This window comes from Saccharomyces paradoxus, chromosome XIII, assembly GCF_002079055.1.
Source record: "Saccharomyces paradoxus chromosome XIII, complete sequence".
Lineage (NCBI taxonomy): Eukaryota > Fungi > Ascomycota > Saccharomycetes > Saccharomycetales > Saccharomycetaceae > Saccharomyces > Saccharomyces paradoxus.
Window position 1 is genome coordinate 924,158 of NC_047499.1, and position 17,320 is coordinate 941,477.

The 17,320-nt window shown below is 38.9% G+C and overlaps 6 protein-coding genes across 6 annotated transcripts; 2 read left to right on the forward strand and 4 right to left on the reverse strand.

Moving 5' to 3' along the window:
* Positions 1-199: 199 nt before the first annotated feature.
* On the forward strand, positions 200-1,027 carry SPAR_M04410 (acetate uptake transporter family protein; the record flags this gene model as incomplete). Its single annotated transcript, XM_033912737.1, has 1 exon — positions 200-1,027. The coding sequence occupies one exon, from the start codon at positions 200-202 to the stop codon at positions 1,025-1,027; it is 828 nt and encodes a 275-aa protein (XP_033768628.1).
* A 1,134-nt stretch (positions 1,028-2,161) lies between these two features.
* Positions 2,162-3,913, reverse strand: SPAR_M04420 (uncharacterized protein; the record flags this gene model as incomplete). Its single annotated transcript, XM_033912738.1, has 1 exon — positions 2,162-3,913. The coding sequence occupies one exon, from the start codon at positions 3,911-3,913 to the stop codon at positions 2,162-2,164; it is 1,752 nt and encodes a 583-aa protein (XP_033768629.1).
* Positions 3,914-5,396: 1,483 nt separating this feature from the next.
* YPS6 (aspartyl protease) lies at positions 5,397-7,010 on the reverse strand (the record flags this gene model as incomplete). The annotated part of the gene is made up of 1 exon (XM_033912739.1): positions 5,397-7,010. The coding sequence occupies one exon, from the start codon at positions 7,008-7,010 to the stop codon at positions 5,397-5,399; it is 1,614 nt and encodes a 537-aa protein (XP_033768630.1).
* A 3,115-nt stretch (positions 7,011-10,125) lies between these two features.
* Positions 10,126-10,836, reverse strand: SPAR_M04440 (GNAT family N-acetyltransferase; the record flags this gene model as incomplete). Its single annotated transcript, XM_033912740.1, has 1 exon — positions 10,126-10,836. The coding sequence occupies one exon, from the start codon at positions 10,834-10,836 to the stop codon at positions 10,126-10,128; it is 711 nt and encodes a 236-aa protein (XP_033768631.1).
* Positions 10,837-11,964: 1,128 nt separating this feature from the next.
* Positions 11,965-13,098, reverse strand: SPAR_M04450 (DUP/COS family protein; the record flags this gene model as incomplete). Its single annotated transcript, XM_033912741.1, has 1 exon — positions 11,965-13,098. One exon carries the CDS (start codon positions 13,096-13,098, stop codon positions 11,965-11,967), a length of 1,134 nt encoding a protein of 377 aa, XP_033768632.1.
* A 1,499-nt stretch (positions 13,099-14,597) lies between these two features.
* On the forward strand, positions 14,598-16,169 carry SPAR_M04460 (IMP dehydrogenase; the record flags this gene model as incomplete). The annotated part of the gene is made up of 1 exon (XM_033912742.1): positions 14,598-16,169. The coding sequence occupies one exon, from the start codon at positions 14,598-14,600 to the stop codon at positions 16,167-16,169; it is 1,572 nt and encodes a 523-aa protein (XP_033768633.1).
* Between the last annotated feature and the right edge of the window lie 1,151 nt (positions 16,170-17,320).

A 17,320-nucleotide genomic window follows, 5' to 3' on the forward strand; every position in this document is an offset into this window, starting at 1 on the left:
ATCCTCCGTTGTCCATAATGTGATTAGAATCAAGTGAATTGTTGGAATTTTCGCTGCACTAGTTCTTGAAAAAGAGCAAAACTGTGGCAAAGCTAACGCATATAAAAAGGTCGAAAATTTGTTCCATGAAATAAAGCTTTAGCCTATTGGCAGTCAAAGGCAAAACATTTGTTAAGTGCATAAACAGTGTACTTTAAAGATGGAGCCCATATCTTCAGGATCCTCACTTCAAAGCAATATGAGAGAAACAGTACAAACCCAACATGCGGAAATACTCCCACAGGTGTCAAATGAAAACAAAAATAAACCTAGCTGCGAACACTTTGAGTCTGTCAATGAGTATATCATGGTTGGGGGCAGACTTTTCAAAAAGGGTGACACGAACAGCTTCTTGGAAGACCTAGGTTCCGGTACGCCTGTAGAGCAACCAAGACAAGTTGGTTTCGCCAATCCCCTCCCACTAGGGTTAGCTTCTTTCTCGTTTATGTGTTTAACATTAGGTTTGGTAAATGCAAGAGTGCGTGGAGTCACCAATCTTTATTTATTGAACGCATCCTTTATTTTTGGTGGTGCCGTTGTTTTGCTTTCAGGACTTCTTTCCTTCTGCGTCGGAGATACATTTTGTATGACCGTTTTTGGATCATTTGGGGGGTTTTGGATTAGTTGGGGGTGTCTCAACCTTGAACAATTCGGTGTGACTAAAGCATATGCCGATGATCCTCAGGCACTGCAAAATGTGCTGGGATTTTACCTAGCAGGATGGACCGTATTCAATTTCTTGGTCATGGTCTGTTCCATGAAGAGCACTTGGGGGATATTCCTGTTGCTACTTTTTCTGGACTTAACATTTTTAATGTTATGCATCGGTTCCTTCACACAAAGCGCTAATGTGTCGATGGCAGGAGGATACTTTGGTATATTGAGCAGCTGTTGTGGTTGGTATTCCTTATATTGTTCAATCGCGAATAAAGATAGCTCCTACGTTCCTTTAGTCGCATATCCAATGCCAGGTTCTCAAATTGTATGAGAGCCGCTATGCCTGATTTCCTCTTTTGCTATGCATTATTATTTTTTTGGGCCGTTAGTTAAGAAAAGGGTGCTTTTGTTTGACTGGAGAGAGACAAAACATGGCTTAGGATGAAAACACAAGATTGGTGTTACCGTAATTGGGGGGACGTATATTTAATCATGTGTAGATGATTCGTAGATAATCCCATAGTTTTGATTGCCATTATTGATACACCACAATAAGAAGTGGCCGAGACAATTCATAAAACTGTTTTAGTTATAGTTATGTCAGAGATGTTTGTCCCTCTAAAGTAACCTCCGTATAACAGCGATTACTCATACTATATATTAGTTTTTGCAGAATGTGCTGGTGATAGGGGAAAGCTTGACAAGCAGTTGCGTTTAAATATATGAGGATAATGTGATAAAAGGACTCGCACTGATTATGGCCCTAGTGATGCACCCTCAAGCGAGCTGCTGAGGAGTACGTTGTTATAATTGTTAAAAGAATTGCGAACTACAGTACAATAACTTGCCTAAAGGTTCGAAACTTGCTCTGTGTTTGTTTTCTGTAGCAATGTAAACGCATATCGGACGAACAGTGGGAAAATTGGAGACCAGAACTATGGAAAAATGAGATGACTTTACATTCGGCATTGTTCGAGATAGGTATAGATAATATTTTATAGCAAGGTTGGCAAAGGCATTAATTATAGATATATTGTCACAGGGACATTATATTAAGAGTAGAAATCATTAAAAAATATAAAAATCAAGAAGAAATTGTAGGACAACCCTATATTGTCTATAAAGGTAGTAGATACAGACCCGAAAAAGACTAGCTCTTTTATCTCTGTTATGAAAATATACATCCACGTTACTGTAGTAAGAAATTATTCAGGCGGAACAAATTTTAAAATCAAATATAACAAAATAACTAATACATACATTTTAAGTGCACCTATATCTATATAAGTTAGAATGAGGTAACAAATTATATTCATCTGTACTGGAAAAGGTCAAGTATGGTACAATAGCAGCAATACAAAGTTATGGAAAATAATACTATCACCAAAATTAGTAGAGATAGTGAACGAACAAAAGAATAAGTGTATAACTGGAATTGTCGAAACTAAAATATTCGGTTTGGCTCTTATATAACGGGGATATTTTTTGCCACATAATCATAGTACTGTGGCTTGCATTTATAGTTTAATAAATCTTCGATAGCGGAGCCGTATTTGATCAACTGAGGTTCTTGCCAAGCAGATTGCATTATGCCAAGACCAAAAGGTCTGCCATTAGCCTTTTTAACACCTATCGGTAATGTAATCATTGGATAACCAGCTTTAGCGGCTTGCTGGTATGTGATTGACAAACCACTTGGAACCAAAAGACCATCCAGCTTGAAATTTTCACCGGTATTAGGATCAGTATAGTTAAGTGCGTGGTCAATACCTTCATCTCTGGAAGTTCTTCGAACAAATTCGACAGCTTCCCAGTAGGTCGCATTCTTGATACCTCCCCAGGCCAGAGAGTCTAAGAAAGAATCTTGACCAGATGAAAAGGCAGGATGTGTATTATTGTATCCGCCTTCGCTACCAGTGAAGTTATAGTTATATGCAATAATGTCTTCTAGGGAGCGAATATTTGTGTTTTCCAATTCGCTCAAGTAAGACTTGATGTTATTATAGAAGTCAACTTTCACCACAGTGAATTCACTCTCATTTGCTGATCCAAAGTCCCAATCCCAGCCACTATCTGAAATAACATCTAAATTTCCAAAGTCGGTATTATTATAAATTGTAGCTCCTGCGTCTTCAATAACTTTAATAACTTCTAAAAGTCTAGGAATTTCATCAGTTTTGGCATATGACCAAAGCTTTTTCCATGGTAAACCAAATTTTGCACCTTTCAGAGCACTTTTGTCAGTCAGATATTTCACATAATCACCATCATCTGGAACTTTACCAGTTTGGTTCAGGGTGTACACGTCTTTCTCATCAATCCCCCACATATATTGGAAAGCGTATACTGCATCACGGACAGTCCTAGCCATGGGTCCAGTTGAATCCTGATGTTCCGACTCTGGAATTACACCAGACCTTGAAGTTAAACCAACTGTTGGTTTAAAACCAACAATACCATTCCTCATTGCTGGATCAATAATACTACCGTCAGTTTCGGTTCCTAATGAAAACATTATCATATTTGCAGCTACAGAACCAGCACTACCGGAAGAACTACCTCCCGGGTTGGTAGTAAGATTAAAAGGACAGCGTGCTTGGCCACCTCTAGCGGAGTAACCCTCAGAGTAATCTGATGATCTCATATCTGCCCATTCACTTAATGTAGAGTGACCAAACAACACAGCACCAGCATCTCTTAATTTGGATACAACATGAGCATCTCGTGGCACTACTGAACCCAAAAGCATCCATGAACCGCATGTAGTATCCATTTTATCCTTCGTTGCATAATTGTCCTTAACTAAAAATGGAATACCGTGCAATGGACTTCTAACAACTCCTGCTGCTCGTTCGCGATCTCTTTCCTGTGCAATTGAAATAGCATCGGGATTGACTTGCAATACACCATTGACATACGAATTAAGTTGAAAGTAGCGGTCTAGATAGCAGCGCACAACATCCTCTGACGAAAGAACACCTTTATCGAAGTAACCCTGCAATTGGTCTATCGTAGCATCTTCCAACGTAATACCTCTACACATATTCATTGGAAATAGTTCAACTGACTGCGTCTGAGGATATACAAAAGTGGTTGTGTTTACCATTTGTGTTTCACTTGGTTCATTCGCTAAAAACCGTTTCCATAATCTTTCAATTGGCGAGGCTTTAACCGATGCCAAAGACAACCCTAATAGTACAACGTTTTTGATTCTCATAACTTTTTGATGATCTGTCGATCTGAGTTACATTCTAATCCCAGGAAGATGGCAATGCCACATAGGTGCTGTATATAAACGAATTGAATGCTATATGCTACCATTACATTGATCAATGACAACATATTACATTCGTATAGCGGTACTACGATAGAACGTACAAAGATAACGCATATCGCTGGCAGAATCTAACCAGATTGGCAATTATTGTGTGAAAATCCTGTTCTATTATCATTTTGCACACTTTTCGATTCTCAATGGAGTCAAAATTCGACTTTGCTCGTATTTTCAAGCAAAAATAACAGTGATAGTACCTTCACCCTCATCCTAAAAACATTATTCTTCAAATCAAAAGGGCAAGAAAATTAACATCAGCACCACTCAATAGGTGTCATTACGTTATCATAAAGTTTTTTTTTTTCCGTAGGGAATTTCTGAAGAACAGCAAGCGGCCAAAACCACTCTATGGATATCGTGAAAATCTCTACTCTTCGATTGCATATTTTGCTCTGCGCATAAAAAAATATTGATACAATCTTCGACATAGTGAAAGCATCCTTATCAAGCAATCAAAAATTCGCAATTCCGTCTTATCGCGAGAGAAGATTTTGAACGATAAAATCCATAGAAGTTCCAATATTTCTCAGATTAGCCTCTATGAGTAGATACATGATAACAAATTGAAAAAAGGAACAACATTGAGTTTTCCTTTTTCAGATCTGATGCTCTTTTCATACCCTATTCGTTTAGTGGAAATGCTCATTCCCACAACTCTTTAATTGAAATACCAGAGAATGATTTATGCGGTAGCTGCGATTTTTTTGTATATTGATACGATATATGGCATGCGCCCTAGTGTTTATAGAAGCGCAATCCTATCCAATTTGTGACGATTAGTGGTTATGGGCGGAATGTTGTATTACGTGGTAAATTTAATGGTTTATCACTATATGCGATATTCGATACTGTATGGTGTTTAAGATTTCAGAACGGTTCAGAAATTAGAAAGCTGAAGCAGTGACACTCGAAAAATTTCACATATCCTCGTTCCGTTTTTAGCCTTAAGGTCAAATTAAGAGGCCATAAGAATTGGTTCTTCATGTTGAGAGAAGTTCACAATGTTCTTCCAATGTTCTGTTTTTCTATTACTGCATTTACTTCTCTTGCCCATCCGAAAATAGAAGCTTTGAACATTTCCATAGTCTAACTCTCATCGGTATTTACAGAAAGCACGTGAACTTTCAAATTGGATAGGGCTTAAAAGTAATGCTTTGTAGCTCTTAATGAAACTTAGGGACACTAGTAATGATAGTATTATTACCTCCCGCATTCAAAAACTGATCAATATATATATATAATATGTAAAATCGTGCTGGAAATTACTAGAATACTCTCTGTCATGTAGTACACTTTAGCTTGGGATAGAAATTCTGCAAGATAGATACTCAATACAGAATACATCCTTCTTTTCTTTACAAGAAGGTCACAAAAAAATGTGCGATAGAAAAAAAGATATCAGCGAAAAAAATAAGGATGATTGGTAGAGGCTGTCTCCGGAGTTCCGGTTTTTTGTAGTTGTTTCATCTGAACTGCTGCTACTACTGCTACTACTGCTACTGCTACTTGGAATTGCGGTGGCAATTAACGTTTGGTATTCAGAATTCTCTGAATAGGACGTCCAACTGATGTTATAGAAGTCCCCTGTTCCGATGGGACTGCCAGGTGTATACACCCATGTACTGTAGTATCCAGGAGCAGTCGTGGCACCCGGGACGCCGTCAGAAATAATTTTAATATCCTCTTCCTGATCGTTGAAGCTGGCCTGGGCAATAGAAACTTCGCGGTTTTCTAAATCGTACACAACGTATGCGTCGACAAGAAAAGCATCTCCTAACACGAATCCCGAGTCAGTGGCTTCAATATTCAACAGGCAACGATCCTTGGCTGGTGTCACGAAATTAGATATGTTTGCAGAGATATTGAATCCTCCAAAATCAAAAGACAGTTGAGTATTGTTGACTTTCGAGCAGTCAACTATGTAGCCTTGGTCAACAGAGCTGTACTTTCCGCCAAAAATCTTGCCAATCGCATCTGCAATTCCAGTAGGTAGAGTAGAATAGGTTGTACCAGAATCAAACAATACAGGGAATTGAACCTCTGAAGCAGTTTTGTTTTTGGAGTCGCTATCTACAATCGCAACGCCCTGCGCTGTAACAAACATCCCTGGATTCAGTGAATCGATTGTATTGAAGGCCTGTAGCATAGGCACAGTGTAAAGCTGCCCTGAGTATTTACTTTTATCGACGGCACCAAATAAGATGCTTCCAAAGTGTGCGTCAGGTTCATTCAAAAACAAGGAATATGCTGTCTTCTCAATCTTCCCGTGACTTTTCAATGCCATAGGAAAGTTTTTATATTCAAAAGGGGTTATATTATAGGCATTTTCAAGCGAATCTGTATTTTCTCCGACAGGAAGCGATATGCCCAGAATCCCAGCTTGGTTCTCTGTACTGTTGGCTACCCCAAAGGAAAAACTTTCTAATGTAATGTTTCCTAAGGAGACAACATCTGTTCCATACGTTCCTTTATAATACGTACCATCGCCATAAGTTTCATCAAAGTGAGTGTCATTGTACTTGAAAGTAGAGGAGTTGCTGGCACTGAATGCACCCCAGTAGGAACAAAGAGTGGTATAAGCTTCTGATGAGATGGTGCTAGAGGGAAGCTCAGTGAATGTTGCGGTGAGCTCGTAGTTATCAGTTGAAGCGTAGTCTGATCCATAAGACATTAATTCGCAATAGGCATTATCGGCATCATTAACATACATATCTGAAGAGCCAGTATCCACCTGAAGGTACACGGTTTGAGGAGGGGTTCCGATTTCCAATTTGACGACATACATTCCTAAGGCATTCACCAAGGTCGAATTGAACACTTCATCTCTCTTAAAAATATCAGACGCACCTTGCGAGTCCATATCCGGAATATTTGCTAACTTTTGTACCGGTAACTTGACATAAGAGTTTGAGGACGAGCCGAAAACAGTCTGAGAATAGGTCAAAGATAACGCTAACGATAGAAGGGGAAACAATTGCATATTAGTAATATTCTGCTGTCCTCCGAATATTTTATTTTAGACTTAAGTATACGAATTTAGAAACTCTTCCACTACAAAAGAAGAAAAAAAGACAGAACGAAAACCTCGAGCTCTGCCCCGATATTATAACATTAAGAACCCTTTATATACTCCTAACTTTGGTGAGCCGTTCGGAAACCTTAAGTCTTCAAAAGTTACTGGTTGTGTGGCGTCAACACACCAAATCTAGGCATAGTTTTGCTTCCTTGGGATTCGTTCGAGACGTTTTGCAGCAGTGAGCGACAACGTAGCAAGTTCGGACCCTTAACCTCCCTGGATAAGGTACTATCTTTTTTTTTCTTTTTCCTTTTGCAGCGGAAACTTTCGGAGTTTTCGAAGAACAACTCGGAAGTAAGGAGAGACGCGATTGACTATGCTCTGCATAAGACGACCAACAATACCCATAGAAGAATTGGTGGCCTTTTGCTTTTGCCTTCGCTTTTTCTTTCATACAGTGAAGCCAGCCAATTTTTACCGTACGGTTAAATGTATTAAGCTACTACAATTAAAAAGAAAGGTTTGCGTTTTTTATGCAATCCTCATCATCTCGAAGTTTTCAACAAAGCTGACAATGAGAGCTTTCTCAATCATTGCCGTTGTGGTCCACCAATTCATCCTTCTTAAACGCTTCGACAACATCCTTGGTGGCTCGAATGGTGTCTCTAACAGTGTTTCACCGATACTGGTTCTGTTTAACGAGGCAGTAAGCTCAATTTTGATGAATCTAAAATCTAGCTGAGTTACAATGTCTTGTATGTTTACACTTTTTGAATGATGTCACTTTACCGCTGAAAAACTACCTAGTCTAGTTCGATCTGCTGGTTACGTCGGTAAGTGATTTCTGATAGTCATAGTTCAACAGCTTCCTTGGATAGAACGGAGGCAATGTATCTACTCAATTCTTACTGGACTGAATGTTAAGATACTCGAGGCTTAGCAAACTTGGTATTGACCTGGGGTTATACGTTTTCATTAAGCGTCAAACACTCATAGTAGGCGTTGAGATTTACTAATAGACAAGCATGCCCTACTATTTAGAGTTCAAATACTTTGGCGGTAGTGCGCAGAATCGTGAATTACTGCCGCGTACGCACGACTTCCAACCCATGACTGCTATTTGATATTCTAATTCGGGATGAAAAACAGTACTTCCCCGGTAATCGTTTAGGGCATGCCGTATAAGGCTTAGACAATAGGCTCCCGAACGAGGGTCCAACCCAAATTCAGACATTTTCTTTGACCAGAAATGGAAGTACCTTGGGCGCGTGGAAGGGTTCTAGCAAAGATATCTCGGGCCCTATGATTACAATCATACATTCCAAACATACGAGGGGTATACGCACGACAAAACACACCTTCATATACGAAATCCATGAAAGATGCATCCATCGTTCAAGAACAAGCACCTCTCCATAGTAACAATGAATATGGCTCGAAAGTTGCGATATGAAGACTTCAGTTAAGAAACGAGCGTCTGCCAGTGATTCGTTTGGATAGTAACTGCTGGTGAAGGAATGTGTATAAATAGAGCAGCTCTGATCATGTTTATTTGAGAATATTCCTTCATTCCTTTATCTTTAGTTAAGCTCACATCAACACTGAAAAACAAGACAAATACAATGGTCAAATTAACTTCAATCGCTGCTGGTGTCGCCGCCATCGCTGCTGGTGCCTCTGCAACCACCACTCTAGCTCAATCTGACGAAAGAGTCAACTTGGTTGAATTGGGTGTCTACGTCTCTGATATCAGAGCTCACTTGGCCCAATACTACATGTTCCAAGCCGCTCACCCAACTGAAACCTACCCAGTTGAAGTTGCTGAAGCTGTTTTCAACTACGGTGACTTCACCACCATGTTGACTGGTATTTCCCCAGACCAAGTCACCAGAATGATCACCGGTGTCCCATGGTACTCCACCAGATTAAAGCCAGCTATCTCTAAGGCTCTTTCCAAGGATGGTATCTACACTATTGCAAACTAGGGACGAGCGCCTTTACGAATGAAAATCCATAGACAGTGAAAAGTAATGAAAAATAAAAAAACAACTTTTTTTGATGATATAAATACAGTTGATTATATAAATGTATATTAATATTATAAACCTATTTGATCAATGACAGTATTCATGAACCATTTGATTGGGCACGATAAACCGGAAAGAAACACTCTCTTTTGGGCAACGTACACTCTTTTTAGTGAGGAACACCTGGATCTGGAACATACGGCTACTCTTTTATCTTTCCCATAAAATAGGTCGCCTTTTTTTATGGGATCGGCCCGGAGTCGTTGCCCATGAGCCAGTAAGTTTTACAATTAAGGTTTGTAGATCAGGGTCCATTCAAACTACCTACCTATCATAGTAATAGAATCTTTATGTCTTGTCCCGTGAATATCAGCACTGTAGAACCAGAAGAGATACTTGTATGTATTCTAATGATGAGAAAACGAAGAGAGATGCAAAAAAAAATACCGAAGAAGTAATACTTGGTGTTATACGGAGGATATTAAAAAGAAAGGGAAAGATAGTTTAGATAGTAAAGGTAACCGATTTTCGTTATGGGTTTAGTGGAGGGTTTAGTAGCGGACCGTAGCGTGATGCGGTATGTTGTGATAATTGTATTTTGGGATAGTAGACGTTATAATCTATGCGTGATTATAAAGCAAATAGGATACAACATGAGTAAAATTAAATGTTATATTTTGATGTTAAAGTTAATGCTGTTATATGGAAGAAAGGTGGAATATAGTTAGGATCGAAATGACACTATGAACGACATAATGTGAGTCGGAGCAACGTTTCGTGATGTAAATTGAAATGGGGAGCCAAAAATAATATCAGTATCAACGTTTGTCTTGGAGTGGCATGGTAGATCGAGATTGTTTATCTCTTACTGACATTCCAGTTTGAACGAGATCAGCGCAAACACGTGAAATCTAAGTGATCGTAAATACAATTTTTTATTGTTGAAGATAAAGTCGGAAAATTTACACGACTGTAAAAAATATCTTAATCTACAAAATGGATAGCTAAACGGTACATATACATACGCCCTGCATATAAGAGAGGGTAGGTTTTCAGTTCAACAAATTTTCTCTTATTGCCGCTAGTCCTCTCTTCTGTCTACCATTTTCAAAATTTGTTCCATCTAACCATTCCTCAAAGGTTTTACGAATAAATATCCATTCTTTGTCGATTATTGAAAACCATTGAGTGTCACGTGTACGACCCTTATAAACCACCACTTGTCGAAACGTACCTTCATATTTAAACCCTAAGCGCATCGCCGCCCGCCTGGATGGCCCATTTAAACTATCACACTTCCATTCATATCTCCTGTATTGTAGATCATCAAACACATATTTCATCAAAAGGAATTGGGCTTCAGTTGCAATAATAGTCTTCTGTAATTCCGGCGAAAAAATCACATATCCAACTTCTAGTGAACCGTTGGCTTCATCGATTCTTATTAGGCATAATGTACCAACGGCACGTTTAGTCTCTTCATTGATAATTGCGAAAGGCACAGTATCTCTAGTTTCATTAAGTTTCTTAATAAATTCTAGGAATTCCTCTAAGGTATTGAATGGGCCCACAGGTAAATACGTCCATAATTTTTGGCCCGCTTTATTATAGGCACTAAAAAGTTCCGACCCATGTTTTTCTCTATCAAGAGGTTCTAGTCTACAGTAGTTGCCTTTCAGTACGACTTTCTCTGGGAAGACCCTTGTTGTCCAGCCATTGACATCGGCACCAACTTCTTGTCCAAATTTATTTAAATTCGCCATAATTATTCCCACTTTATTTCCAAGTTCAGAGCCAGGAAAGTTTTCGTAAGATCTCCCTCATGCTGTTTTTGTATCGATGATTGCTTATCAACCTCTTATCAACCTTCGAAGTATGAGTCAAAAAAAAATAAAATCGTTCCATTATGAGCCAATAAACAGAGAAAATATCACGTGCAGAAGAGACCCTACAACCGTGCTTGACTTTCAAACATAGTGATATATTCAAGATGTATTGCAGTATGAGGGATATGCTTATTGTAGGTGCTGTAAATAGCTTCTTACAAACTTAGCAAATATGAGTACAGAGTTTGTATTTCTTTTCTGTAGATATTAATGCTTATGAAAATCCCAACATTGAGAAAGGAGACAGATTCAGTGGATGGTGTATTACTGTGCATTGTTATTCAAACAGATCTTAGATCAATGTATCTGTCATCAGCAATGACCTTATCAATGCAACAGAAAGAGCGTGATTCGCGAAATTAGTATTCTTCTTTTTAAGAGGGATTTCGTAAACAAATTTTTATTAAAAGATCTTGAGAACACATCACTCAGTTCAAGTTGAATAAGAGCTCGTGTATATATCGAAAACATGACAGAATGTATTCTGTTCAATGAATTCTGTTTAAACTGCTTTGCTTTACCTTGAAAAAGCGGTGACCAATGACAAGATTTTTGAAAAAAATATCGGTATGGTTATTCCAATATCTTCCGTCAGCTCTGCGTTAAATAAGCCACTTAAAAGGACTAAATACACACGTATTATGGAGATTTTTGTCTCTAAAGGAACTTAAGTTATAATTATCGGCAAATTTTACACTTTAATCGCTCCAAACATGAAGCCATCAAGTGTATTCCTTAATTAACAATAAGCGTGAAAAAAAAGTTATTTATGAAAGTGGTCTGGTTGTAATTAATACGCGGTAATTATATGTAATTTGAAAATTGAGCGGTTGTGCATTTCCATCCAATATATTGATCTTCTGAAGCAGGCCGTGCTATGTGTATAAAATTGCTCGATAAAAACGTCAACCAATCTTTTAGGTTTTCAATAGAACATGGTTCTAAGACCTTATAGAATACGAAAGTACAAACTTTTAAGTCGAATAGCGCATGTTCACTTTTTCACTAAAACTCGTCACTGCGGGATACTTGCGCTTCTCTAATGTATGGCCATAGTTCAACATTCAATGATACAAATGAGTCAGATTTCTTTGAAGATAAAAGGCGGTAGAAGCAATGGCTAAAAAACCATTCACAGTCAATCCCATCGAAGAAAAACTCTTCATCTTTCCAGACTTTTTTCTCAAACAAATACCTATTCATTTTCTTTGCAATTGCATCCCATCCATCAGCACCACTTTCTTGCTCATTTATAATAGTTGACAAAAACTGCATTTTGTGTTCCATTTTCATAAGTGAAACCCTTATATTTTGGAAAGATTTTACAGCCGTGAGAAGAAAACATCCAAGATACAAGATACGAAATAGAGGAGGAAGATTGCGTGACACGTAGACATTGTACAAAACAGAAAGGAAGAGAGGCAAACACCCGAGACTGAATATCCTCTTGAAAACCCAGGTAAGTTTAAACCGGTGAGCTTCCCTGGGGAGCTGAATGTCTTCCAGGCTAACGGCGCTCCATGCTTTCTCAGTATTGAACAGCTTCCACTGTTTTTCAACTTCTGTAAAATAAACTTGCAAGGCCTCTTCGATGTAAGGAACGGAATCTTTAAATGACTTAGCTTTGGCAGCTTCGTCTTTCTTCAAAGAGAATGGTTCGAGAAGAGTTCTTCTGAACGCTTCTTGGCAGTCCGCAGCGTTGAAAAAAAAGTACTTAGTATTCCAAGCTTTGATTTCATAAAAGTACGAATTTAGATTTATAGCGATAACTTCCCAATCATGGGTGTGCGTGCCTGGTGTATTTTTAGCAATTTCTTTGGAAAACTGAGTGAGTTGCTTAGATAAAGAACGTTTACGAGAAAGTACATGAATAACGGGTAAAAATATTGGCCCTAGAAACAGGACAAGAAGCGAAACAATAAACGGGTAAATCCAATTGGTGGTCATTTTCCACCAAACACTAAGTGGCAACCATAATAGCAACCAGATACGAAACGCTAAGGACTTGTAAATCTGATAACACATCCATGTGAACTGGCTTCTGAAAACATTCTGGGGTAAAACAATCTTTTGGGATTCGAGATGCCCGAAGGATGATAGAGCTACGCTCTTTTCATCTTCAATTTCATTATTCTTCATTTGATAGCGAGGTGGCAGCTTGAGGGAGTTGCTATTTGGAGTTGCAGCTTCTGGCTGTTCGCTTTATATATTTTTTTAAAAAAAGGCGCTAAGCGGGCGCGCATTACGCAACTGTTGATGGCTCAGTAACCTTATAATAGAAAAAGGATAATAACCTCGAGTGATTTTTGACTAAAAAAAACCGTGTTGTATCCCATTCTTAGAAAGAGGTTTCAAGGTAATTCCGATTTTCTATCCAGCTCACTTTATAAATGTAAAGTGCTTTTTGCAACCGTGGATGCAAGTGCTTATAGGTTTGCGATAACTTTTGACTTATACGCAGTATGTAATTACGTTTAAGGAGCAATCCAACTGCTCGCACAGCTCGGTTGCCGTCTAAAATGAAACACATATTTTAGCGTAGATTACCTGTCATAAAGTTGTGTAAATATGTAGTAGGAAAATGGAAGGGGTTATCCCATATCTTTTCCCTTGGGAAAGAGTCCATCCTATGAATGTCTGAGAGAAAGATTCATAAAATTTATTGGCCTTCTAAATATCAATACCCTTTTCTTAGACCTTTTCCACCATAAAAAAACTAAAGCAAAACCTAGAAGCATCGTTCACCTCAAACCATGACTTCTGGTTGTTACACCTCATATTGATTAACGGATGTACTCAGAATAGGAATATTTTGTGATCGAGTTGGTAAGATGAAATAAGGATATTATAGCACCTGCATAAGTATGTATTGCTCTTATAGTATAACCATAGTGACCTTATATAGTGGCACCGGAATGAGTACACGACATTGAGTTACGGTAGTACTGGGAGTGAGAAGATCTTGTAGAGGCGTTTGTGTGTTTGTGCTTATGATAATATGCAAATGTTAACATATCGTCCGTGGGAGTATCTGCTGCCATCATATCATAATGTGTTGAATGTGATAACCCAATAGCATGATATGAGTAATGTTTCAGTATTGCTTCAGTATTGTTTCAGTAATGTTTTAGACAAGGAAAACATATAGTAGCAAACCTGCAATCCGGTAGCACTTAAGAAGTACCTATGTAATTTTTGCATTTACATAACGTATAGAAAAGGTCCAATAAACTTACTACATTATGACATATAAGCTAGGTTGTTATTCATTACGTCAGCATTTTTCCTAACCGCCGCGCAGGCACGCCGCGCATTTCTTTTCCTCGAAGAAAGCGGAAAAAAAAAATAAAAAAAAAAAATAAAAAAAAAAGTATAAATAGTGGAGTCTTTTCCCATTTAACATTTAGAAAAAATTCGACTGGAAATTTTTTGCTGAACATTTAACCGGAGAACCTTGGTGGCTTTTTCTCAGTTTCGTGGGCTTGTACATTTTACCTAGTATGCTGGGAACTTTTTTTCCTGTATTCTATTCTATTTCTTGCCTTACTTTTCTTATTATTTTTTTATTCGTTTATAACAAACTAAAAGAAGTAAATATTTTCAGTTTCAATTGATAACAACCCAAATACGTAAAAGCAATGGCCGCTATTAAAGACTACAAGACCGCACTGCAATTTGCCAAGAGCCTTCCAAGACTGGATGGTTTGTCTGTGCAGGAATTGATGGACTCCAAGATCAGAGGTGGGTTGACTTATAACGATTTTTTGATCTTACCAGGTTTAGTCGATTTTGCGTCCTCTGAGGTTAGCCTACAGACTAAGCTGACCAGGAATATCACTTTAAACATTCCATTGGTTTCCTCTCCAATGGACACTGTGACAGAATCGGAAATGGCCATCTTTATGGCTCTGTCGGGTGGTATCGGTTTCATTCACCATAACTGTACGCCCGAGGACCAAGCTGACATGGTCAGAAGGGTCAAGAACTATGAAAATGGGTTTATTAACAACCCTATTGTGATTTCTCCAACAACCACCGTTGGTGAAGCTAAGAGCATGAAGAAAAAGTATGGATTTGCAGGCTTCCCTGTCACGGAAGATGGCAAGAGAAATGCAAAGTTGGTGGGAGTCATCACTTCTCGTGATATACAGTTCGTTGAGGACGACTCTTTACTCGTTCAGGATGTCATGACCAAGAACCCTGTTACCGGTGCACAAGGTATCACGTTATCAGAAGGTAACGAGATTCTAAAGAAAATCAAAAAGGGTAGGCTATTGATTGTTGATGAAAAGGGTAACTTAGTTTCTATGCTTTCCAGAACTGATTTAATGAAGAATCAAAACTACCCATTAGCGTCCAAATCTGCCAACACCAAGCAATTGCTATGTGGTGCTTCAATTGGTACTATGGACGCTGATAAAGAAAGACTAAGATTATTGGTCAAAGCCGGCTTGGATGTCGTCATCTTGGATTCATCCCAAGGCAACTCTATTTTCCAATTGAACATGCTCAAGTGGGTCAAAGAGAGTTTCGCAGGTCTGGAAGTCATCGCTGGTAACGTTGTGACCAGGGAACAAGCTGCCAATTTGATTGCTGCCGGTGCGGATGGTTTGAGAATCGGTATGGGAACTGGCTCTATTTGTATCACTCAAGAAGTTATGGCTTGTGGTAGGCCACAAGGTACAGCGGTCTACAACGTGTGTGAATTTGCTAACCAGTTCGGTGTTCCATGTATGGCTGATGGTGGTGTTCAAAACATCGGTCACATTACCAAGGCGTTGGCTCTTGGATCTTCTACTGTTATGATGGGTGGTATGTTGGCTGGTACTACGGAATCACCAGGTGAGTATTTCTATCAAGATGGTAAAAGATTGAAGGCGTACCGTGGTATGGGTTCCATTGACGCCATGCAAAAGACTGGTACTAAAGGGAATGCATCTACGTCTCGTTACTTTTCAGAATTTGACAGCGTTTTGGTTGCACAGGGTGTCTCCGGCGCTGTCGTTGACAAAGGATCCATTAAGAAATTTATTCCGTACTTGTACAATGGATTACAACATTCTTGCCAAGACATTGGCTGTAGGTCGTTAACTGTATTAAAGAAGAATGTCCAGAGCGGTAAAGTTAGATTTGAATTCAGAACGGCTTCTGCTCAACTAGAAGGTGGTGTTAATAACTTACATTCTTACGAAAAGCGTTTACATAACTGAATGTTCGAATGGGATCATTAATACAATAGTAGTGATGATAATCTTATGTAGTGCTGTCCGTATGGCACCTATTCATACTGCGTTACAATTATATGAATGGGGTGATATGTTATGTTAATATATAGTGTGTTTATACCTTCTTATTGATAAATAGTATATTTTTATGTTTAGGTGATTTTAGTGGTGAATATTTGGTAGCAACTATATTAATATATATAAAATGGGTAGTGGGTATTTGTATGAAAACGTTATAAAACATGAAGTTGAGAGTATTTATATGATAACTGAGGTTATGTGATCAGTTATAGATATTAAAATGTGGATAATCGTGGGTGTTATGGGTAAATGGCACAGGGTATAAACCGCTGAGGCAAGTGCCGTGTATGGTGATGTGGTGATGTATATGGTAGTGATCGAGTGAGAGATGGATGGCCTTGGTGTAGAGTATTATGGCGGGGTAAGTTGGGGTGTGATGTGTTCTATAGCGTCCGTGTGCATATGCGATATCGTTAAATAAATAGAAGGTGAGTATGGTAGATCTAGGTATGTGGTAGTGATAGTTGGAGGTGGTGTTGTTTGGGGATGTGGAAGGTGTAGTGGAGAGGTTGATAGTGTGGCAGGTAAGTTACTTCTTGCATTGTTTACGTTTGATTTGTTTACATTAGATTTGTTTACGTTTGATTGTTTTACATTTCAATATTTCAATGTGGTATGTAGTGTTATAGTAAGGACGACATGGTAGATGGGGGAATGTAGATGGATGGTAGGGTAAGTGGTAGTGAGAGTTGGATATTAGATATTGGGAAGGGGGTAGATGGTGGTTGGGGAGCGGTGATGAATACTCGGATGATGGATGGTGGTTAGGAGTAGTGGAGTGGGAGAATGGGGCAGGGCATGGGGTGCTGAGGTAAGTGCCGTGGATTGTGATGTGGGAGAGGTAGGGTAAGAGGGGGGAAAGATGAGAAGAGATAGAGGAGGGTAAGATGAGATGGGGATAGGAAGGGATGGAGTTAGGGTTAGTGTTAGTGTTAGGGTTAGGGTGTGTGGGTGTGGTGTGTGGGTGTGGTGTGTGTGGGTGTGGGTGTGGGTGTGTGGGTGTGGGTGTGGTGTGTGGGTGTGGGTGTGGTGTGGGTGTGTGTGGTGTGGGTGTG